This window comes from Scyliorhinus torazame, chromosome 21 (genome assembly GCF_047496885.1).
Source record: "Scyliorhinus torazame isolate Kashiwa2021f chromosome 21, sScyTor2.1, whole genome shotgun sequence".
In the NCBI taxonomy this organism is placed as follows: Eukaryota; Metazoa; Chordata; class Chondrichthyes; order Carcharhiniformes; family Scyliorhinidae; genus Scyliorhinus; species Scyliorhinus torazame.
Genome location: NC_092727.1, coordinates 17,241,672 through 17,265,866, shown reverse-complemented (window position 1 = coordinate 17,265,866; position 24,195 = coordinate 17,241,672). Strand labels below are relative to the sequence as shown.

Below are 24,195 nucleotides of genomic sequence, written 5' to 3'. Positions count from 1 at the left end.
AGAGCTAAGCAATCCCACCACCAACAGATCAGGGCAGGAATTCTCCGAATGTTGGAATTCTCTGTTCGCACCGGCAGCAAACTCCCGCCTGTGGGTTTCCCGGTGGTGTGGTGTGGCTTCAATGGGAAATCCCAGCGACAAGCAGCAGGAAGAGAGAGAATCCCGCCACCAGCGATCGGGGTGCTGCCAAGAAACACGCGGCTGGGCGATTTAAGCTCTGGATTCCTGCCATATCCAGCCATGAATGGTGGTGGACAATTAAACAACTCACTGGAGGAGGAGTCTACACAAAAATCCCTAACTTCAATGATTGAGGAGCACAGTACATCTGTGCAAGAGACAAGGCAACAATCTTCAGCCAGAGGTGCCGAGTTGATGACCCATTTTGGCCTCCTCCAGAGGTCCTCAGCATCACAGATGTCAGCCGTCAGCCAGACGGCAGATTTACTCCACGTGACATCAAGAAACAGTTGAAGGTACTGTGTGCTGCAAAGACTATGGACCCCGACAATATTTTGGTTCCAAGACTTGCCACATCCCCATCCAAGCTGTTCCAGTACAGCTACAACACTAGCATCTACGCAGCAATGTGGTAAAGTGCCCAAGTGTGTCCTTTACACAAGAAACAAGACAAATTCAACCCAGCTAATTACCGCACCATCTGTCCACTCTCGATCATCAGTAAAGTGATGGAAGGGGTCATCAACAGCGCTATCAAGCGGCACTTTTAACATTTTTGTTCTTGGGATGTGGGCATCACAGGCTGAGCCAGCATTTGTTGCCCATCCCTAATTGCCCTTGAACTGAGAGGCTTGTTAGGCTATTTCAGTGGAGCGCAGTTAAGAGTCAACCACATCGCTGTGTGGGCCTGGAGTCACATGTAGGCCAGACTGGGTAAGGGTGGCAGATTTACTTCCCTAAAGGACATTAGTGAACCAGGTGGGTTTTTACGACAATTGGCAATGGTTTCATGGTCATATTTAGACTTATAATTCCAGATTTTTATTAAATTCAAATGTCACCATCTGCCACGGCGAGATGTGAACCTGGGACCCCAGAGCATTATCCAGGGTGTCTGGATTACTAGTCCAGTGACAATACCACTACGCCACCATCTCCCCTACTTACTCAACAAAAACCTGCTCAGGGAGACTCAGTTTGGGTTCCGCCAGAGTCGCTCAGCTCCTGACCTCATTAAAGCCTTGATTCAAACATGGCCACATCCCGTATAATGAATGATTTTTAAAAAAAAATTAAACGCTTTAGTTTCCTGAGGCTATGAAAGACATATAAATGGAACTTAATTTACTTTTTTCTTCAACCCACTTATTCTTCAATCCAATCACGCTCTTAGCAAATGCTGTTCACACTGCTTATTTTATTTTGTCAATCTACACATGTCCTTGAATCTTGTGCCCACAGGTAAACATAGCTGAGTCATCACTTCTTAAATTGCCCACTTCTAGCTACAAATATTCAAATTTGATATGATTGCCCATGTGCAGTGCTGGAGATGACCAACTCATGTAAGGTATGCATTGTTGATATATACCATGTATTAAATGATCTTTCAGCTTCCTAAAATTGCATGTATACAGTTTCCAATGTATTGTGTAAGCATTGCAAAGACTAAACATGTAAAGCTAATTATCTAAAAGGTATTAGCCAAGCAATTCGCCAGATTTGACTTCAGAAGCATGAACAGAGTCTTATTTGTGGCCGTCTGAATGTGTCACTGATCTACTATCCATTTTTTAAGGGATTTTCTTTCCACTAATTCTGAAGGGATTTGCATATGTGGAATCACTTTTTTAAAACTTATGGTAAATTCTGCATTTGATTACAAAATAATGTCATCCATTTTACAAATACCCCAAGAACATTCTGAATGAGCAAGTTATTTATCTACAGCACAGCATGCGCTGAATTTTATGGCCCCATCACAGATAAGGTGAGGCTGGAAAATGTGGCGAGCCATTCAGAAGTCCATTGACTTTGGCGAGAGTGGAAAATCCCAATGGGAGAAAATTCCACCCATGATTAAAATGAGTAGGATAGGAAGAAAGGGATGAAGAAATCCATGCTCTTGTGAAGCTTGCAATCACAAGATTATAATCACAGAATTTGACAGCACTGTTGCAAATCACTCAGCGCATCACACCTGTGCCAGCATTCTGCAGCTATTCACTCCAGTCCCTTTCTCCTAACTGTTCACCATATGCTTTTCAATTTATCTTTTTCAATTATATCTTTTGTAGATTCTGTTTCTGATTCTGCCAAAGGGCTGCTGGCAGTGCCAAGATGCCAGGCTGGTATTTTTCCAATACCGGGGACCGGGCCCAGGGGTGCCCTGCCCATGTGAGTGGGGTGCAGGGGGGGGCACCCGAGGACCCTCTTACAGTCGAGTTGGGACTTTGGGGTTGAGAGATCAGGTGCCATTTAAAAATGCTACTCTATCTCAGAGCCTGAACAGAGCTCCTCAATGCAGGAAGCGGGACTAATTGCAGCCTCAGTGGGGCATTCTCTGCTGAGGCCCCGAATTGCTACAAAGTCCCAATAGATAGCATGGTGTTCCTCAACGCTGCGAGCGCTGGGAAACAGCCAGCTAAACGAGCTCATCACAAGACTCTGTTACAATTTGATTACATCATGCCCATACTATTTGATTAAATCACGGCCACACAATTTGGTTACATCACGGCCGTAGAGTTTTTAACAGCACGGAAGGAGGCCCTTCAGCCCATTGTGTCCATGCCGGCCATCAAGCACCTATCTATTCGAATCCCATTTTCCGGCACTTGGCCTGTAGCCTTGTATGCTATGGCATTTCAAGTGCTCATCTAAATATCTCTTAAATGTTATGAGTTTTTCCGCCTCTATTGCTTTTTCAGACAGTGAGTTCCAGATTCCAACCACCAACCGTGAAAACATTTTTCCTCACATCCCTGCTAAACCTCCTGCCCCTTACCTTAAATCTCTGCCCCCTGGTTATTGACCCCTCGTGAAGGGGAAAAATTCCTTCCTATCTACGCCCCTCTTACTATTCTGTTCTCCTTAATTTGCTGAGCGATCCTGTTCAAGTCATGTGTCCCAACTCATGTTGCAAACATGGTGCTCACATACTCTTGCATTTAACTGCTGCATATATTGTGGACATTAATACCATATTCTAAAAATCAATTAATAATTCAACTTCCCCGATGGAACTGCTACTTGCTGGATGAACTCAGTCAGCCAGTGTGGGAACCCAGGAATTATTCCATGTTACCTGGCTCTTGCCTGGAGCTTCGGCAGCTATTTGTAGCACCTCACAACCATCTCAATTAACACTGCGTAACAGGTATATATTTTCTGATTTCGCCATTTTGTTTTTAATTGCAGTTTGGATTTGGATCATTTAAGTTCCAGAGCAACAAATGCAAATTAAAAATTAATCTTGGCAGCACTGTAAAGTGGGCGATATCACATAAGTTACACATTATGCACCAGGCCTGATATTCTGTTCCAACTGACTTCAATGGAACTGAATATCAGTAAGGGCATATGGCTTGTGGCCAATGCAAAACCATTTTATCATAAGTATAAGCTTGCAAATTAAAGGTTTAACTTACCAGGCCTGGTTTCCCATTCCACTTTTTGGGAAGATAATTCGAGTGTTTCATCCAGTTGACTTGTAATAGATTCTGGCTTCGCACTGTTTGTTGGACTCTCTGAACTGACACTGAAAAAAAAGTCAAAGATCTTAAAGACACTATCTACTGTTGTTGACTAATGTGGAAAAAGTACATCAATATCCAGTAGAATTATAAAACTGTTCACTGCATTTAGTCATGTGTATTAGAAGATGACAGAATTTCAGCATTATTTAAATGCATCAAGGTACAATTGCACATAGAACAAATCTCACGGGTTTATCCCATTATTGAGGCAATATAAAATGGTAAATTTAGATCTCCAAGGCAAATGACACCTCGGGGGCGATTTAATGGCAACGTTTCGAAGTGTGGTAGCACGAGAAACAGCTGCGAGCTTCCTGACGCTCAACCCGGCGAGGCCATCACCGCTATAAATGGTTAATTGGTCCACTCAGCGAGGAGCCACAGGCATCACGCCGCAAATCATGGTCCGCATTCACCATCCCCCTGTTAACAAGAGCGATCAGCACTTAAACCGTCCCTCCACAGCCAACATCAGTCAGCTGGCAGCCATGCCGCCGAGGAGACCAGCCCCACAATTCGGGGATGCAGACTTGGGCAGGTTACTTGAGATGATCGAGATCACTTAGGATGCCACGTTCCCCCCCGAGGGTCTCAGAGGGTCAGCCACAGGGCAGCCAGTGCCCCATGAGAGGAAGTAGCACAGCAGTCAGCTTGGGGAGCGTGACCAGGAGGACCCAATGCCGCAAGGTCAAAGACTTCCACCGGCCACTCGGGTGAGTTGGCACTAGACCCCCGGCCCGAGAATTTGCCTGGCACCGCCCCCGCCCAGCACCACTCCATGCCCTGGCCCACCCATGTCCAGCAGTCTGCCAACGCTGTTCCATTCCCCTCCCCCCAAACTCCCCAAGTCCCCCCCCCCCCCCCAACCCCTGAGCACCCTCCTCCTCCCCGATGAATCATGCCTGCGGCTAACGGTGCCCCCTCTGTATCCCCCATGAGAAGTTGGCCCACAACCGACGAAGAGGGCCCAGTTGGGCAGAGGGGTGCCGGACATCAGAGTCCTCACCCCCTAAGAGGAAAGGACCCTGGAGGTCGCAGAGGTTGTCGAGGACAGATTGGTCACCAGCGTAGAGGTTGGTGCATGGCGCAGGTGAGGATCCACTGGCCCTCACTCAGTTAAATTGTCAAACGTGAGTTGTTAATGCCATACAGACTGACCCATCCTTCCCACGGTCTATTCTCCCGCACGACCTGCAGCCGACAGCGCTGGCCCATCCGGGATAGCCCTGCACCCCCACCTGCCTCCCAAGAGAACACCTTGGAGGAGAGTTCCGAGACTGCCACCGTTTACGCGGCACAGCTGTAATCCCCATCTTCCACACAGAGTCACACACATCGGCGGGCAACGGTAGTGGTCAGGCTTCTGGAGCATATTCTGATGAGCACCACGCAGTTGCTGATGCACATCAGGTGGAGGCATGAATGCCCAGGCGAGACAGCAGTCGGAGGTCTGCTGAGCCTCTGGCATAGGTTTACCCGGAGCTGATAGAGTGCGCCATGAGATTCAGATGGGGATGTCAGCGACACTCCAGCAGGCCCATAGCCAATTGGAGGGGTCCCAGAGGCTGCGGACACAGAAGATGACATAGAACATACAATGCAGAAGGAGGCCATTTGGACCATCGAGTCTGCACCGACCCACTTAAGCCCTCACTTTCACCCTATCCCCGTAACCCAATAACCTCTCCTAAACTTTTTTGGTCACTAAGGGCAATTTATTGTGGCAAATCCACCTAACATGCACGTCTTTGGACTGCAGATGGCGGCAGCAATGCATGGCACCGAAGCCAATACTGCCAAGGTGGCGACCGCAGTGGGGAGCCTGGTGCATGACATCGGCAGCATGAATTGAGGTCTCCAGGGCATGGCTCAGTCAGTGACTGAGGAGGGGGAAGCAAGTGGGCGTGGAGGGAAAGGAGGAGAAAAGGAAGGGGGAAGCAGGGATACAGGGAGAAGTAAGGTAAAAGACTGAGCTTCCTGGTTCATATGGCTCAGCTACGCACAGGAATAACTCAAGAGTACTTCAGGGAATAACATGGCAATGTGATGACATAATAGATAGGTTGGTTCATGACAATACTCTAATCAACTTCTGTCCAATGCTAGGCTGTTTGCCTAGATCAAGAGTTAAGGCATAAAATCAAAGATGTAACAAAACTTTTAGGTTTGTTTTGCTCTGCTTAGATTGAAAGCTGAAATATCACTCATCCTTTCTCCTGTTTCAATTTTTCTATCAGTTTATTTCTCTTCAGTCTCGGTAGCCGTCCCTCCAAGAATCAGTTTTTCTAATTGCTGTCTTATTAACACTCATTTCAGCGCAACAAATAAAATGGATCTTGGGTTCTAATACTTTGCACATCTTTTTAAGAGGTCAAAATCAAGTTTTTACCTTGTCCACGTTCTAAAATCTTATAGGACACTTCCCGAATGTATCAGTTGTTTAATGCAGCAGGCAGCTCATCTGGTCAGTTTCAATTTCTAGTCTGTGCTAAGTGACCTGACCTCAACCACAAAAGAAATAAAGGTGCCACAATTTCATCTAGAGCCCATGGGTTAGGGTGGTGTAGCCATCTGGGATGGCCACTTCCAACTAGGTACAGGGAAACTCGCAAAGCCTGGCGGGTAAAATGGACAAGCCAAGACTCAGGCAGGCTCAGAGCCTGAAATGCATATTTGTAATCAAGAAGTCCAGACGGTATCGAAACTCTGACCAATTAGCATTGTAATGGGGTCGATTAGCATTTGATGACCCGTCTTCACCAAACAAAGGACTGATACTCGAGCAACCAGGACAGTCCCAGACATTTCGGTGCCACTCCTTGTTCAGGGGACGCGTAAACAACGGGGTCAGTGACCGCTTGGGACATGCCCAGCCATCCAGATCCCCATCCACTTATTGGTTAGGAATCGAATGGAGTGATCAGGAATCACCCAATTAGTGGGGCCCAAACTGAAGGACCACCCAAAAGAGTGCGAAAACCCCCAAGTTAAAGAAGAAGAGTTCGCCACATGTCCGTTTTCTCTTGGACCTGTTACCCCAGTCACGGCCATCTCCAATTGCAGCAACACCAGAAGCAAGTCCAAGTTCAACGCTCGCTACCAGACGGATGAGCCTAGCTGAGCAGCAATTACTCGTTCGGACTCGATAAGATCCAGAATCGAACAGCGGCCACTGTTTCTCTGACCTAAGCCGGGTGCGCGAAGTTAAGTACAGGTTGTCATAGTCGATAGGTGTAGTTAACTAGTAGTGTTTATGTTGCATGACTAATTGTGTGTAAATAAAATACCTTTGACCTTGAACTAACTGGTGTTTGGCTCTTTGATCGATAGCCGGTTGAAACTTGTGGTGGTATCATTTGATACCTGGCGACTCTAAGCATTAGGACATAGATAACATAGAAAGAAGGGCAAATTCACTGATTGCCATAATTGGAACAGAGCCACAGAAAGGACAGGGTAAAAGAGTAAAGGAGAAAAGGCAACAGTGGGAAAAGTCAGGTACAGTCCCCCTTCTGATCATTTATCCAGTGATTGCAGCTGGGAAATGGATTGTGTATGAAGAAACTGGCAAGCTCAGTGTGATGCACCCCTAATCAGAACATCCATTGTGTCGACTCACACATATTTAGTGGAATTGTGTGGCGACCCACTACATGTTGTGCCAACCAGGAAATTGAAAGGCCAGCGGCAGGTCTCTGGGGTCGGAGGCCCCACCCACTGGCCAATTACGCCGTGCGGGCAGGTGGTGGTGGCTGCTTGTGCAACACCACCCGAGGCCTCAGATTGATGAGGGCCCCTCTATAAGGGGGGGGGGGGTCACAGGTTGAGCTCATAGGTGTGGGGAGAGGGGTTTGCAGCAAGGGGGAACAGTAATGGCTCACACACACCCTCCTCGTCTCAATACCGGTCCCTCAATGAGGCACCAAGTGCCTTTGAAGGCGGGGCCCTCCCCTCTCTGTGCACCCCCCCCCCCCAAAGTAAACAGATAAGGATTTGCTTGTCGTGCTTCCTGCATGGTGACCCCCTCCGCTACACTGAGTTAATACTAGAGGCAGCAGGATAAGGCACTTAAGTGTAAATTCTATGATCCCATGATAAAGTGCTCCATATGGTTAAAGCCACCACCTCAAGGAGAAACAGCTGAGGACCAATGGCAGGAGGATTCAGGGATAAAACATTAACCAGATACCACTCTCTCATCATAGATCCCACTGTTCATCACCTAATTTTGGTCTTTCACAGTGACAGTGGACCCTTTTAAACTGTTTTCAGTCTGGCCAAGGTTGCAGCTACCTAACCTTAGTGGGATTGCCAAGACCATCCAGGTTACAGGTATGGTGCAGTCCAAACAATGACTCACATTGTCGAGGAGTGTCCACTGACTAAACTTGAAGGCAGACTGAAAAGACCTCCATCTAGCTACTGACAAGGCTATTTGCTTGGCTCTGTGACTATTCATACACTAGCTAAATAAATAAATACCAAACTCGCCAAGGGCACAGGATTCGGCCCTTTGGAAGGGTTTCAGACCTGAAAAAGACTCTGTAATCCTATGCCAGGTGGACAATTGGAAAACGTTGATGTAAAAGATACTCAAAGGGGAATTGTTCCTTAATGTTATTCAGCACTAATGTTACTGAACTACGAACATAAGGCCTGAATCAACAATCTAGAGAACAAAATATCACCATGACAGTTTGAGAAATTTAATTTGACATTTTTTAAAAAAAAGAAAATTAATGTAAAGCTGGTATCAGTAAAAGAGACCATGACATGGCTGATCTGAATCCCATTGGTTCATTAGTGTCCTTTACGCATAGAAACTTGCTGTCCTCACCTGATCTGGCTTATATATGACCCCAATCCTTTTTCAATATTGCTGACTCTTAACTGTCCTCTGAAGTGACCTAGATAGCCACTCGATTATATGGAACTATAGGGCTCAAGAAGAAGCCCCACCTGTTTTCCAGTGCAACTGGAGATGGGTAATAAATGACAACCTAGGGCAGCACGGTGGCACAGCGGTTGGCACTGCTGCCTCATGGCGCCAGGGACCCAGGTTCGATCCCGACCCAGGTCACTGTCTGTGTGGAGTTTGCACATTCTCCCCGTGCCTGCATGGGTCTCACCCCAAGAAATGAAATGAAAAGAAAATTGCTTATTGTCACAAGTAGGCTTCAATGAAGTTACTGTGAAAAGCCCCTAGTCACCACATTCCGGCGCCTGTTCGGGGAGGCTGGTAGAGAATTGAACCGTGCTGCTGGCCTGCCTTGGTCTGCTTTCAAAGCCAGCGATTTAGCCCTGTGCTAAACCAGCCCCGTTAACCCAAGAACCCAAAGGTTGTATGGTGAGTTGGTGAGGTAAGCTTTTCTTTCCTTTTCCTCTCTCCATTCTTCCACCACCTCTACCCTGCAGGGAGTGTGAAAATCAGGTAAGCTTTTTTTCTCTCTCTGTAATTGTCAAGTGGATAAATGGAAGGGATGGCAGAGAGGGCAGGGCAATGTTCCTCCTGCAGGATGTTCGGGGTGAGGGACACCGTCAGTGGCCTTGCTGAGTTCACCTGCGGGAAGTGCGCCCATCTCCAGCTCCTCAAAGACTGTGTTAGGGAACTGGAGCTGGAGCTGGATGAACGGAGGATCATTCGGGAGGCAGAGTCGGTTATAGATAGAAGCTACAGGGATGTGGTTACTCCTAAGAATGAAGGTAGCTGGATGACGTTTAAAAGGAGGGGGAAGAAGCAGTCAGTGCAGGGATCCCCTGCGGTTGTTCCCCTCAATAACAGGTATACCGTTTTGGATACTGTTTGGGGGGGGGGGGGGGTTACCTACCAGAGGTAAGTCACGGTGACCAGGTCTCTGGCACTGAGTCTGTCCCTGTGGCTCAGAAGGGAACGGGGAGAGCAGGAGAGCATTAGTTATTGGAGAGTCTATAGTTAGAGGCACAGATAGGCGGTTCTGTGGCAACGATAGAGGCTCACGGTTGGTGTATTGCCTCCTGGGGCCAAGGTCCATGACGTCTCTGATCGTGTTTTCAGGATCCTTAAGCGGGAGGGGAGCAGCCACAAGTCGTGGTACACATCGGCATATAGGTAGGAAAAGGGACGGGGGATGTAAAACAGGAATTCAGGGTGCTAGGGTGGAAGCTGAGAGCCAGGACAGACCATGTTGTCATATCTGGTTTGCTGCCAGTGCCACTTGCTAGCGAGGTGAGGACCAGGGAGAGTGTGCAGTGGCTACAGGGATGGTGTAGGAGGGAGGGTTTCAGTTATTTGGATAATTGGAGCACATTCTGGGGAAGGTGGGACGGGTTACACCTGAACCAGAGGGGCACCAATATCCTGGGAGTGAAATTTGCTACAGCTCTTCGGGGGGGTTTAAGCTAATTTGGCTGGGGAATGGGAAACTGATTTATAGTCCAGGAGATAGCGTTGCTGGAGTTCAGGAAGTTGAGGGTAGTGCAGTACTGAGGAAGGTAACAAGGTCACAAGAGTGAACCTGCAGGCATGAAGGTGGTTTGAAGTGTGTCTACTTCAATGCGAGGAGCATCAGGAATACGGTTAGTGAGCTTGAAGCATGGATTGGTACCTGGGACTACGATGTTGTGGCCATTACGGAGGCGTGGATAGAACAGGGGCAGGAATGGTTGTTGGAGGTTCCGGCGTTTAGATATTTTAGCAAGATTAGGGAAAGTGGTAAAAGAGGTGGAGGAGTAGCATTGTTAATCAAGGATAGTATAATGGCTGCAGAAAGGCAGTTTGAGGATCTGTCTACTGAGGTAGTGTGGGCTGAAGTTAGAAATAGGAAAGGAGCAGTCACTTTGTTAGGAGTTTTCTATAGGCCCACAAACAGTAACAGAGATGTGGAGGAAAAGATTGCAATGCAGATTTTGGATAGGTGCGGTTGTCATAGGGTAGTAGTCATAAGTGACTTTAACTTTCCAAATATTGCTTGGAACCACTGTAATTCAAATAGTTTGGATGGGGCTGTTTTTATCCAATGTGTGCAGGAGGGTTTCCTCACACAATATGTGGATAGACCGACAAGAGGCGGGGCCACATTGGATTTGGTACTGGGTAATGAACCGGGCCAAGTGTTAGATTTGGTTGTGGAGGAGCACTTTGGAGATAGTGACCACAATCTCCGGTGACTTTCACTATAGCAATGGAGAGGGATAGGAACATATGGCAGGGCAAGGTTTATAACTGGGGGGGGGGGGGGGGGGTAATTAGGATGCGATTAGGCAAGAATTGGGGAGCATAAGATGGAATCAGTAACTGTCAGGGATAGGCACAAATGTGATGTGGAGCTTGTTCAAGGAGCAAATACTGTGTGTCCTTGATATGTATGTCCCTGTCAGGCAGGGAGGAAATGGTCGTGTGAGGGAACCATGGTTTACAAAAGAGGTTGAATGTCTTGTCAAGAGGAAGAAGGGGGCTTATGTAAGGATGAGAAAACAAGGTTCAGTTAGGGCACTTGAGGGATACAAGATAGCTAGGAAGGAGCACAAGAAAGGGCTTAGGAGAGCTGGGGGGGGGGGGGGGGGGGGGGGGGCTGAGAAGTCCTTGTCGGGTAGGATCAAGGAAAACCCCAAGGCTTTTTACACTCATGTGAGGAATTAAAAAATGACCAAGGTGAAGTTAGGGCTGGTCAAGGACAGTAGTGGGAACGTGTGCATGGAGTCTGAAGATATAGGAGAGGTCCTAAATTAATACTTTTCTTCAATGTTCACAAAGGAGAGGGGCCATGTTGTTGAGGAGGATAGTGCGATACAGGCAGGTAGGCTGGAGGAAGTAGATATTCGGAAGGAAGATGTGTTAGAAATTTTGAGAAGCCTGAGGATAGATAAGTCCCCTGGGCCTGATGGGATGTATCCTAGGATTCTTTGTGCGGCGCGGGATGAGATTGCAGAGCCTTTGGCTTTGATTTTTATGTCCTCACTGTCTACAGGAATAGTGCCAGAAGACTGGAGAGAGGCGAATGTTGACCCCTTGTTCAAGAAAGGGAATAGGTATAACCCTGGGAATTATAGGCCGGTTTGTCTCACTTCGGTCATAGGTAAATTATTGGAAAGGGTCCTGAGTGATAGGATTTATGATCATTTGGAAAGATACAGCTTAATCCAGGATAGTCAGCACGGATTTGTGAGGGGTAAGTCTTGCCTCACAAGTTAGATTGTATTCTTTGAGGAGGTAACTAAGTACAGAGATGAAGGTAGAGCAGTTGATGTCGTACATAGATTTTAGTAAGGCGTTTGAAAAGGTGCCCCATGGTCGGCTCATGCAGAAAGTAAGGAGGCATGGCATAGAGGGAAATTTGGACGATTGGATCAGTAACTGGCTATCACAAAGAAGATAGAGGGTGGTGGTAGATGGTAAATTTTCATCCTGGAGCCCAGTCACTAGCGGTGTACCACAGGGATCAGTGCTGGGTCCTCTGCTATTTGTGATTTTTATCAATGACTTGGATGATGGAGTTGAAGGTTGGGTTAGTAAATTTGCTGATGACACCAAGATTGGTGGAGTAGTGGATAATGTGGAGGGCTGTTGTAGGCTGCAAAGAGACATTGATAGGATGCAGAGCTGGGCTGAAAAGTGGCAGATGGAGTTTAACCCTGATAAGTGTGATGTGATTAATTTTGGGAGGACAAATTTGAATCCGGATTACAGGGTTAACGGCAGGGTTCTGAAGAATGTGGAGGAACAGAGAGATCTCGGAGTTCATGTCCATAGATCTCTGAAAGTTGCCACCCAAGTGGATAGAGCCGTGAAGAAAGCCTATAGTGTGTTAGCATTTATTAACAGGGGGATTGAGTTTAAGAGCCGTGAGGTTATGCTGCAACTGTACAAGACCTTGGTTAGACCACATTTGGAGTATTGTGTGCAGTTCTGGTCAACTCATTATAGGAAGGATGTGGAAGCATTGGAAGGGTGCAAAGGAGATTTACCAGGATGCTGCCTGGACTGGAGGGTAGGTCTTCTGAGGAAAGGTTGAGGGAGCTAGGGCTTTTCTCATTGGAGCGAAGGAGGATGAGAGGTGACTTAAATGATGAGAGGGATAGATAGCGTGGACGTTCAGCGAACTTTTCCTCGGGTGGATGTAGCTGTTACAAGGGGGCATAACTATAAGGTTCATGGTGGAAGATATAGGAGGGATGTCAGAGGTAGGTTCTTTACTCAGAGTGGTTGGGGCGTGGAACGCACTCCCAGCTATGGTAGTGGAGTCGGACACTTTAGGAACTTTCAAGCGGTTATTGGATAGGCATATGGAGTGCACTAGAATGATTGGGAGTAGGTTGATTTGATCTTAGTTTCAGACTATTTCGGCACAACATCGTGGGCCGAAGGGCCTGTACTGTGCTTACAGTTCTATGTTCTATGTGCAGGGTAGGTGGATTGGCCATGCTAAATTGCCCCTTAATTAGAAAAACATTTTTAAAAAATTTTTTAATGAAACAAAATTGTTACCAGCATAACCACAGAGATTTTATTTTAAAAAGCAAATTCCAAATATTTTAAATCCAACAACTTGTGATATTGCATAAGCCCTTTCACGTGCAAACAGTTCCTTGCTACCATTGGCGGTACTGTAAGATTTTCCATCGACATTTGGCTCACAAAGAAAACACTTGTCTATTTACTTGCCAGGACTCTGTGGAAACATGTTACAGTTAAAAACTGCAATGTTACATGGTGGCTTTCTCTTCAGTACAGTAAAGTTTGGGATCTTTGGCCGTGAATTCTGTTTGAAGCATTTTTTTTTTTAAGTAGTTTTATTGCGAAACTTTAGTTTTCATGCTCTCCTCTGATTTTCAGCATGATTTTAGATTTTAAAAATAATCTAATGACTATAATCATTGCTCTTTGAAAAAAATCCAAGCATCTGATTTGTACGGGATAAAATGTAGCCGATGGGAGCAGTATGCTCAGAGCTACGATTCTCCATACTGGAAGTTCCCAACCCATGAGTGCTGATGGGGACAGGGTAACATTTATTATTGAGATTCTCAGACATGGACTGTGTAATGAGCAAGTTTGTGGGTTGATTTATTTCTTTTCATTCAGGCTTTTTATGTTCCTGCACATTGATATGGAAAATTGAAGGGCAAGTCTGTGCTACATATTCCTTAAGGACCAGTAATAAAGAGTAATCAGAATAAGTAATATTCATGTCAGATGCCTTAGAAAGGCATACTGCTTGAAAGAGGAGTGCCTAAGAGAGAGTAGAAAAGAGATAAATGGGGAAGAAAAGGAAGGGGAAGAAAAGATCTGTAGAACATTTGCTTCATATTTAGTGATGGAAATTCAAAGTAGCAGGCTGGGCTCAAGACATCTGTACAAACACACAAAAACTGCCTTGTTTTAAAAAATACTTGTGTTAACAATGAAATGGGATTTGGAGCCATATTTAAAATCACAATTTCCATTAGCGTGGAATTGATTTTCTGCCATTTCCTACAGAATTGATTTTTTTTCTCTAAAAGGAAAAAGGAAAATGCAAAAAAGTGGACAAAATATAACAACATTTCAATTTTAATTTAAATCTCTTGTAATTCTCCACGCTTTCCCTTTGTTTCCATGACAACTTCTTTATTTGGGAGGTGTAGCCCTGTAAACGTCTCACTGGATGCAGACTATGACATTCGTTCTTAATGTTCTTGTGTGATGTGGGAAAAGGAATCATCCTCTCACACAGAGCTTTCCAACAAAAAGTAAAAGTGGCAAACTTCCCTAAATCATTAACATACCAAAACAACCAAACCTCAATCCAGAATGAATGTTCCCTTCCCCCCCCCCCCCCCCGCCGCCCCTTAGTTGAGATTCCAACTCTTGCTTCTACATTTCAACACACTTGTGTTGTGCCTTATAACTCTATTTGTTTTTATATTTCCACATTGGACAGAATAGCTGACAACATCTCATTGAAGCATTTAGGAGAACATCTTTTGAGTTTGTTCCCCACATTTATGTAGCTAAAACAGGGTCCTTTATCCCAGCAGCAACACTGCAGCAACATATAAAGGCTCTGGCACCAGAATGCTTACAATGTTAGATTGGGCACTGGCACAGCAGACACATGATAGAAGAGGAAATGCACAGCATAAATCAGCATCTGAAACCTGAAATGAGTCTCAAATAACACAGTAAAATTCAAATTTCATTCTCGACCAAAGTTATGTTCTGTTGTGTATGTTAATGATTTAGAGAAGTTTGCCTGATTTATTTTCTGTTATAGGACAGGAAGATTATGTATGGGAGAATAATTCTCTTCTCCCATATCACAGTGGTACAGTAAAGAGTACATGGTGGGGCGGGATAAGGGGCTAATTAGCCACCCACATTTTTTTTTAAAAGTCGTGAATCAACCTTTTATTTTACATTGCACCTTTGGACTGCCGAGTTATATAATCCTTTTCCAAAAATGATTGTTGTGAATATCCCCAAAATTGCTAGAAATATAGAGCCAATTATAAATGGATACTTGCGTAAACCATTTGTGTATGTGGGGGAGTGTTAAGGTGGAGGGGGGCTTGGTGAGAGAGGTGGCAGTTCAACTGGCTCAAAGTGGTTTGTTTTGACTTAACATTTATTTATAATAAGACTAGGTTCAAATACTGTAATTTTGCCGTTAAGATCTGTACTCAAATCAGACTGGTCACATTAAAGTGTCCTCTCTACTGGAAACTTGGTTTCAACTGAGTTCTTATAGAATCATAGAATTTACAGTGCAGAAGGAGACCATTCGGCCCATCGAGTCTGCACCGGCTCTTGGAAAGAGCACCCTACCCAAGGTCCACACCTCCACCCTATCCCCATAACCCAGTAACCCCACCCAATACGAAAGGCAATTTTGAACACTAAGGGCAATTTAGCAGGGCCAATCCACCTAACCTGCACATCTTTGGACTGTGGGAGGAAACCAGAGCACCCGGAGGAAACCCACGCACACACGGGGAGAACGTGCAGACTCCGCACAGACAGTGGCCCAAGCCAGGAATCGAAACTGGGACCCTGGAGCTGTGAAGCAATTGTGCTATTCACAATGCTACCGTGTCAGTACAAGACAACCAAATTCCCGTACCAGCCTCCCCGAACAGGCGCCGGAATGTGGCGACTAGGGGCTTTTCACAGTAACTTCATTTGAAGCCTACTTGTGATTTTCATTTCATTTCATTTCAAATAACGCTGCCTATAATCTAACAATTTACAATGAAAGGTTAGACTCGTGTGGGACATAACAGGCTAGTGAAACAAAAACACCATGCTCTTTCAAGGTTAGGGTAACGGCATATTTCTGAGGCAGAGTAGATGGAATTTCTTGCTTATCTTGGGAGTTTTTAAAAAATAAATTTAGAGTACCCAATTATTTTGTTTCCAATTAAGGAACAATTTAGCATGGCCACCTAACCTGCACATCTTTGGCTTGCGGGGGTGAGGGGGTGAAACCCATGCAGACACGGGGAGAATGTGCAAACTCCACACGGACAGTGGCCCAGGGCCGAGATTCGAACCCGGGTCCACAGCGGCGCGAGGCAGCAGTGCTAACCACTGCGCCACCGTGCCAGCCTGTCGTCTTGGGAGTTGCTAAAACGGGGGAGCCCAAATTAGCTATGTTGGAGCCATCTATGAAACCAAGTACAGCAGAAAACAAAATAGACTGCATTTGCAAAACAAATGTTTTTAAAACTGCCAGCTTGGAGAGTCAACTGCAGTGATGCAATTCCTTTTTCAAAGAGTCCAAGACACATCATAGTTTTTTTAAATTAAAAAATGGTTGCTTGACAAATAGATCAGAGACCAACTGGCTCCTTGGCTAACAGTTTGATGATGTGGATGATACATGGATCTTTTTTTGAGCTGCAAAACAGTTTACCAAAAGTTACTTTTTCAAACAGTAACAATTCCTCCTGAGCCCTAGCTGACAATCTTTTGTGCTCCTAGCCTCCTAAACAGTAGGAAAATCTGTCACGTTCAGTGACCCATTTAACAAATGCCTCGAGTCTTGAATGAACAAATCTGAGTATGTGTAGGTCTGGGTACGAAATAGCAACCTCAGTCTGGCTGCCAGAGCCCCTGCAGAGACCATGCGCCTATAGATAAATACAGAAGAAACCTCAACATAAAAATCCCTGGAGACTATCATCTCTGCAGAAATGTTGCAATAAAAAGGATTGCATTACACTCAACACTTAATATTATGTTAAGACGAGCAAACTACTTACCAATAGTCCATTTTATTTATTTTTATCTACATTACCCCTCCTGCCTCAGTCATCTTTTAGGTACCATGTGCTAGTCTGGTCAACACAGCAAGTATTCAAGCTGTTCCCAAGATTTTTTGCCAAAGTAAAATCTGTAATCAACCATGAAGTACAGTGGGGTACCTCAGGGTAATGTATTCTCATTTTGTGGTGAAGTGTTGACTTGACATAAAGCTTCAAGCTTATGTTCTTCAATAAGACCAGAGAGAAAGGTTCACCGCGCTAACGTTAAGTTCACTGACTACTAAATTCAAGATGTAGGGGGAAAATTCAACAACATTTCACCTGATTTTTGGGTGTAAAATCAATGTCAGAGGGATCAATTTGGGGTCACTACCTCGTGGGCCCGATCCCCCATCTCCACCCCTGAAGCATGTCAGCTGCCAAATTGGAACCGGTGGCTTGTAGAGCGGTGTGTGTGTGTGTGTGTGTGGTGTGCATGCGTGTGTACACCCATCGGAAACTGATATTAGGTGTCTTATATCCTCCTCCTGGCCCCACAAAAATAATGCTGATTGGTGCCGTCCAGCACTTTGTCACTGTCCCAGGTCCTCCTAGCAGCTAGTCCAGAGCTGGCAAAGTAAAGCATTGACTAGCAAGCTGCACGAATTGCCCATAGGCAGCCGCAGCCTTGTTTCACTGAAATGAGGCCAGGTGTCCAATTTGGCTTGAGCCTCTCGCTGACACCCTAAAGCAAACATTCAGAATATGCTACTCATTTCCTGCCGGAAACCAAAGGTGGTCAAATTTCTCACCCATTGACTCAAAACTGTTCTCTGGATGGACTTTTTGTAAATAAAAATATATTGCAGGGCAATTTTATATTTTTTTAATGGTGTATAAAACTGCCTGCTGTGCACCTCTCATAATTTTTGCATCAAGCAGGAACCAATCACTGACTGTTTTCAGCAGGAACACTGTCCCTGGCCAACCCATCGACGTCAAAGAGTCTGACTTCTCCTTTCCAAAACAAGACCAGGGAACACAATGTCGTGACAAGCAATTGTATACGGTGTTGGTGAGACCAAATCTGGAGTAGTGTGTCCAGTTTTGGTCTCCTTATTTGAGGAAAGATGTGGTGGCACTGGAGGCAGTTCAGAGGAGGTTTACCAGATTGATTCCGGGGATGAAAGGGTTGACGTATCAGGAGAGATTAAACAGTTTGGATTTATACTCGCTGGAGCTTAGAAGGATGAAAAAGGATCTGATCGAAGTATGTACAATACTAAAAGGGATATAGAGTATACGTGGACCAAATGTTCCCCCTTGTAGTGTATTCGCAGATATCCTCAACACCTCACTCCTCTGCTCGCGATCCCCACCTCCTTCAAGAAGACCAACATAATACCAGTACCAAAGAAGACAAGGTAGCCTGCCTCAACAACTACCGACCGGTGGCCCTGACATCTGTTATGAAATGCTTCGAACGGCTAGTCATGAGACGGTCAATGTCAGCCTCCCAGATGGTCTCGATCCACTGCAGTTTGCCTATCACCGCAATCGGTCCACAGCAGATGCTATCTCCATGGCTCTACAATCAACACTCGAACACCTCGACAACAAGGACATCTACGTGAGACTGCTGTTCATAAACTACAACTCCGCCTTCAACACCATTATCCCAACAAGACATATAACCAAACTCTGCAATATTGGACTTGACCCCTCCCTGTGCAGCTGGATCCTTGACTTCCTCACCAACAGAATGCAATCTGTCAGGATAGGCAACTAGCACCTCCTGCACAATAGTCCTCAACACTGGGTCCCCTCAAGGATGGGTGCTCAGTCCTCTACTGTACTCCCTATAAACACATGACTGTGTGGCGAGATTTAACTCCAACTCAATGTATAAGTTTGCGGATGATACGACTGTGGTGGGTCGTATCTCAAACAACGGCGAATCAGGCTACAGAAGGGAGATAAATCACTTGGTTGCATGGTGCACCGAAAATAACCTCTTTCTAAATGTCGGAAAGACCAAGGAACTGATCATCAACTTCAGGAAGCGTAGCACGACACATACCCCCGCTGCATCAATGGCTCCAAAGTGGAGATAGTCGAGAGCTTTAAGTTCCTGGGGGGTCACCATCACCAACAGTCTGTCCTGGTCCGCTCACGTTGATGAAACAGTCAAGAAAGCCCAACAACGTCTCTACTTCCTATGGAAACTAAAGAAATTTGGCATGTCTGCATCGACTCTCACAAACTTCTACAGATGTGCCATAGAGAGCATCCTATTCGGCTACATCACAGCTTGGTATGGCAACTGCTCGGGCCAAGATCACAAGAAACTGCAGAGTGTGGTGAACTCAGCCCAATGTTATCACACAAGCTTGCCACCCTCACATTGATTCTGTATACACATCCCGCTGCCTCAGGAAGGCAGACAGCATTATCAGAGACCCCTCCCACCCAGGCTTTGCCTTCTTCCAGACCCTTCCATTAGGCAGAAGATACAGAAGTCTGAAGACTCGCACACCCAGACATAGGAACAGCTTCTTCCCCACAGCTACAAGACTCCTCAACAACTCCCCCTCAAGACTGATCTGTTCCCTGTAAGAACACTATTCACGACACCCTATGCTGTTCTTTCTCATGTATTTGCTTTGTTTGGCCCCTTGCTCCGCACTGTAACCAATCACTGTTTGTCGATGTACCATTTGTCAATGTACTCTGTTGATTATTCTTTTTGTCTACTATGTACGTACTGTGTACGTTTTCTCGGCCTCAGAAAAATACATTTCACTGTACATGTGACAATAAATCAAATCAAGAATGACAGGTCACAGATATAGACTGAGATGTAGAAGGTTTAGAATTGAGATGAGGAGGAACTACTTCTCGCACAGCATGGTGAATTTGTGGAACTCGCTGCCCCATAGTACGGTGGAATCGGAGTCATTAAATGGTTTCAAGGAGGAAATATTTCTGATTAAAAAAACTTGTAAAAGGGTAATGGGGAATAGGCAGGGAGGTGGATTTGAGATCAGGAAGAGATCAGCCTTGACCCGATTGATTGGCGGAACAGGCTCGAAGGGCTGAACTGCCTGCTTCTGCCCCTAATTCCGAAGTTCCTAAGCAGGCTGCTTCAGCTTGCGACCTTTGCTTCAAGGCACATTCCGATTATGGGTTCACAGACCAAAAATAATCAAATAAAATGGGAACAAATGAAATTAACAGGAAGGACTCTTACAATATACAAAAGGAGAAGTCCCTTGGGTAGGAAGCACTGGAGGATTGCTATCGCCCATGGAATCAAAGTAAAGTAACATTGATTGAAAAGGAGGGTTAAAATTGAACAAAAGGTAGGTGTGTTAAAGTTTCTCTGCATCCCATAAAATTGCTTCATGTCCTGAATGCCATGTGCCTCTACATACTTTGACTCATATACCTCATGACAGTTTATGTTACTCAATTAAATATTAAAACAAAATACGCATACTCTAGCAGCAGAAAATTGAATTCACTAATTTGAATGCTATCTTCTTCGATGAAATATCTATCTATTCACAACAATATATTTTCACCTTTATATAATGCAGATAATTCATGGACCATTGTTCAACAACCATTATAAGGTTCCAGTGAGTTTGCTGAACGGAGCGTTGTGCGAAAGTGTACTCAATCAAGGTCAAGGTTTGCAGTCCAGGAAGAAAAGAGAAAACAGAAGAGTCTCTCTAACCAGTCAGTCAGAGGAAGTCATGTCTCAAATTGATGAGGATTCTATCATTCAAATTGTTCTGCCTCTGTCTGAGTGACTGATGAAAAATGATCATAGTGTGGGACTCGATGTGGGAATAAACTGGAAAGAAATAAGCAGAAACTGTGTACTTTTGAGTTTGGTAACAAAAATATTTTTGTGGATTTTACCACTTACATCATGAGTCAACTAGGTGAGTTGCTCATGAATTATTCATGCTATCCCAACATATGGTATTCTATTTATGGACTGTTTAATAATATAATGTTGTTTTGGGGCGTTGTTTTGAATTACCAATGCACAAAAAAAAGCTCGAGGCTGAGAAAGAAATAAACCTCAGCAGTTGCAAAATGATATGTACACGTGCAAAGGAGATTGCACACAAAAGTAGGACTTTTGTGTTCTTCATAACATTGTTAACTGTGGGTGGTCCCTGAGACAGTGCCACGCAAATCAATATATTGATAACTACAGCTAAATGTAAATGTCGCCACAGTTCCAGGGAACCATAGGTTGCTCTACCTTTTAAGAGAGAGCTGACTGATAGTGATTTAACCTGAGGGTCACCACACCTCAGGCAAGGGTCAACGTTGAGAAGACGGGACCTTCATGAATAACCTCAGCTAGTAATGGAATTGAACCCACGCTATTGGCGTCACTCTGCATCACGAACCAGTCAACTGAACAAACAGACCTCCTACAATTACATGTACCAAACGTTTACATATTCTCCCTGTATCTGCGTGGGTTTCTTCTGGGTGCTCTAGTTTCCACCCACAGTCCAAAGATGTGCAGGTTAGGCGGATTGGCCATACTAAATTACTCCTTAGTGCCCAAAGATGTGCAGATTAGGTGGGCTTATGGGGATAGGGCGGGGGAGTGGGCCACGGTAGGCTGCTCTTTCAGAGGGTCAGTGCAGACTCGATGGGCCAAATGGCCTCCTTCTGCACTGTATGGATTCTATGGATCTATGTTGAATGTTAACTCATAGTAATTGAAGCTAGGACACAAATACAGGAACCAGATTTAAAGAGTAGTGTGTGTTTTTGTTCAAAGATCAATTGTTAGTTTTACTCTCTTTATGGTGACTATCTTTACAGCCATTAAAATGTGATACTCTAGTACAAATCATTTAAATATTAACCTTAAAATACATACAAAAATAGAAAGTAATGGAGCAATCTAGTAATCAAAGAATTATTTAGAATATTTCTAATGTGTCATAATTTCCTTGATTTAAAAAGAACACAAGCAGAAAAATAATTCAATAAAAATACAGAAGAAAACAATTAGGGAACAATGTTACATGGGCTTAGGGAACAGATCCGGCCCAGACTCAATGGGCCGAATGGACTTCTATGCTTTCACCATTCTATGATTCTCTAATAATGCCCATTTTGAACACCAGTCTCCAAATTCCTACAGTTTCAGAAAGGCTCTCAGTAGAGCACTAAGTTTTAACTGATCTGAATGGATAGAAAAAGCTTAGTTTAACTTTTTTCCACCGTGAACCTGATAAATTATTATTGGTCTCTGTGAGCTTGTGCTTTTAAAAAAAAAAACAATGTAATTGGAAAGTAGAAGGGTTTCGACAATAGAAGAATTTATGTAGGAAGACAACCGACTGATTTCCCCTGGAAATTATCTTCAACAGGAGGGTAGTGCGTCCTTTTCCCATGAGCAAGGTTTGAAGCAAACAATTTGTAAATAGTGAATTACTCCTTGTAAATAAAAAAACTGCAACGATTTTTTGTAAGGAGTACTGCACTGGTAAAAAGTCAGGGCATTGCATTTATATACAGGAAATAAAGATCCAAACTGTTCTTTATGTAGGTTTGTTGTGAAACTGTTTTGGATACAGAATGCACTCCTTGGCAAGCATTTTTACATGAAAAAGCAAAATAAGAGATCTATTACTACTCACGTGTCCTATATAATGTTAGCCCTGCGTCTGGAAATATTCATCGCAAAAATGGAGGAGGGAGAAGCAGTTCAAATCTGAATGTAGGTTAATGCAGCCTGAGAGACATTTTGTTCAGACCATTGTAAAGGTTTATGCAGATGAAGGATTTAAAGCTTTAAACAGATTGATTCTGGATATAAATAGTGGCACTACTGTAGACAGGATACAAACCATGCTATTTTATTTAGTTAATATCAATAAGATAGAGATAGACGGAGGAGACAAAAGTCAAGATAAATAATTTTTTGATTCAATGCATTTAGATATATCGATACTTTTTCAGATGATGTTAAAAATACTGAAAATATTTTGCTGAATTCAGCTGCTGCCATGCCTATCCAGAAATATCAGTTCACAGACATTGGCAGATTGTTGCAGAGTGCAGAGGCAGATGAAAAACACTGCAGCAATAAAAGTACAGTTTCGCCTTATTTAAAAAGCTCCTACCATTTGATCTGTAGTCCTCCCATTGTCCCCTCTGACCTTCAGCTTCACAACAAGTTATACTCTTCATTTAGCCACAGTGCCTGTCCACTCGTTCCCAGCTCTTGTTACACGTAGGTCCAATATAAACACGGTCTGAAAAGACTGCTTAAAAAGGGAAGCAGTTTCTTCAAGCAGCCAGTTCCAGAAGCTTAGGCTCACAACGTACTGCCTATTTTGCTTGATCCCCTTCTATTTTGAGCCATTTTCTTTGCTATGTCTGTTACTTTTCATGGTATATCCAGTCTCAGTAACTTCAGTCACAACCCTTCACTTAGGTTGTTTTCTCTTTGTGGAAACAACTGCTCAAAATTGGAAACAGCTTTCTTTCAACATTTGGCTCATGAGGCCAGAGTTTCAAATGCACTGCCTCTCTACTGCTCTGCCTTCTCTGTTGTCAAACATATCCAATGCACAACAGTCACTGTTCATTTACTTCACACCACAGGGATGAAACAGAATTTTGCTTGCGAAGGGAGGGGGTGGGGCTTGAAACTAATTAGGGTGGATTACGCGCTGGCATGGGATTGAGTATGTTTTGTCCTCAGCTGATGTTGATCATTATTGTTGCCATTTCTAATAAAGTAATTCAGATTTCTTAACGCCTTTATGAATGGCGTTAAGAAATACACCACAAATTTGCAGCAACCAGGACAGGCCCCCAACTACAATCCTGCAGCCTAATCAGAGCATTTCTCCTTTAGATTTTGACACAAATTGTAATCATAGACTGCAGGAGAGCATGTGCTAAATCCCACAGCCGAAAATGTTTAACACCTTCAATGCTGTCGAGTTAAAATATATATAACATAATTAAAGCTGAAGCTATTCTTGGTCCACGGTGTAGTCAAGGGTCTGTTCTGATCAATTAAAGATCAAAGCATAAAGGTTAAAAGACTATGGGCACGATCTAACGGAAAATTTCAAATTGTCACTTGTGGCGGGTTTTGCTGGGATGTTCCCGGGGGAGAATTCCCCACTGCTATCTAACCACATTTAGTCACTTTTTTGGGCACTGGGGAGTTTCTCCCTGGTCAAGCCCACACTTAGAATTATTTTCTTCACTGGGGACC

General features: G+C 44.5%; 1 protein-coding gene across 9 annotated transcripts in view; it reads right to left on the bottom strand.

The window, feature by feature from the left end:
* Positions 1 to 24,195, bottom strand: part of dixdc1b (DIX domain containing 1b) — a 156,984-nt gene that overhangs the window by 43,497 nt on the left and 89,292 nt on the right. For all 9 annotated transcript variants that reach the window (XR_011937434.1, XM_072486582.1, XM_072486581.1 and 6 more), the window contains one exon: positions 3,612 to 3,721. Coding sequence is in view for 8 of the 9 variants with exons in the window: in XM_072486582.1 (XP_072342683.1) it covers positions 3,612 to 3,721 (110 nt within the window). In the remaining variant the exon portion in view is untranslated. The remainder of the gene's footprint in view (positions 1 to 3,611; positions 3,722 to 24,195) is intronic.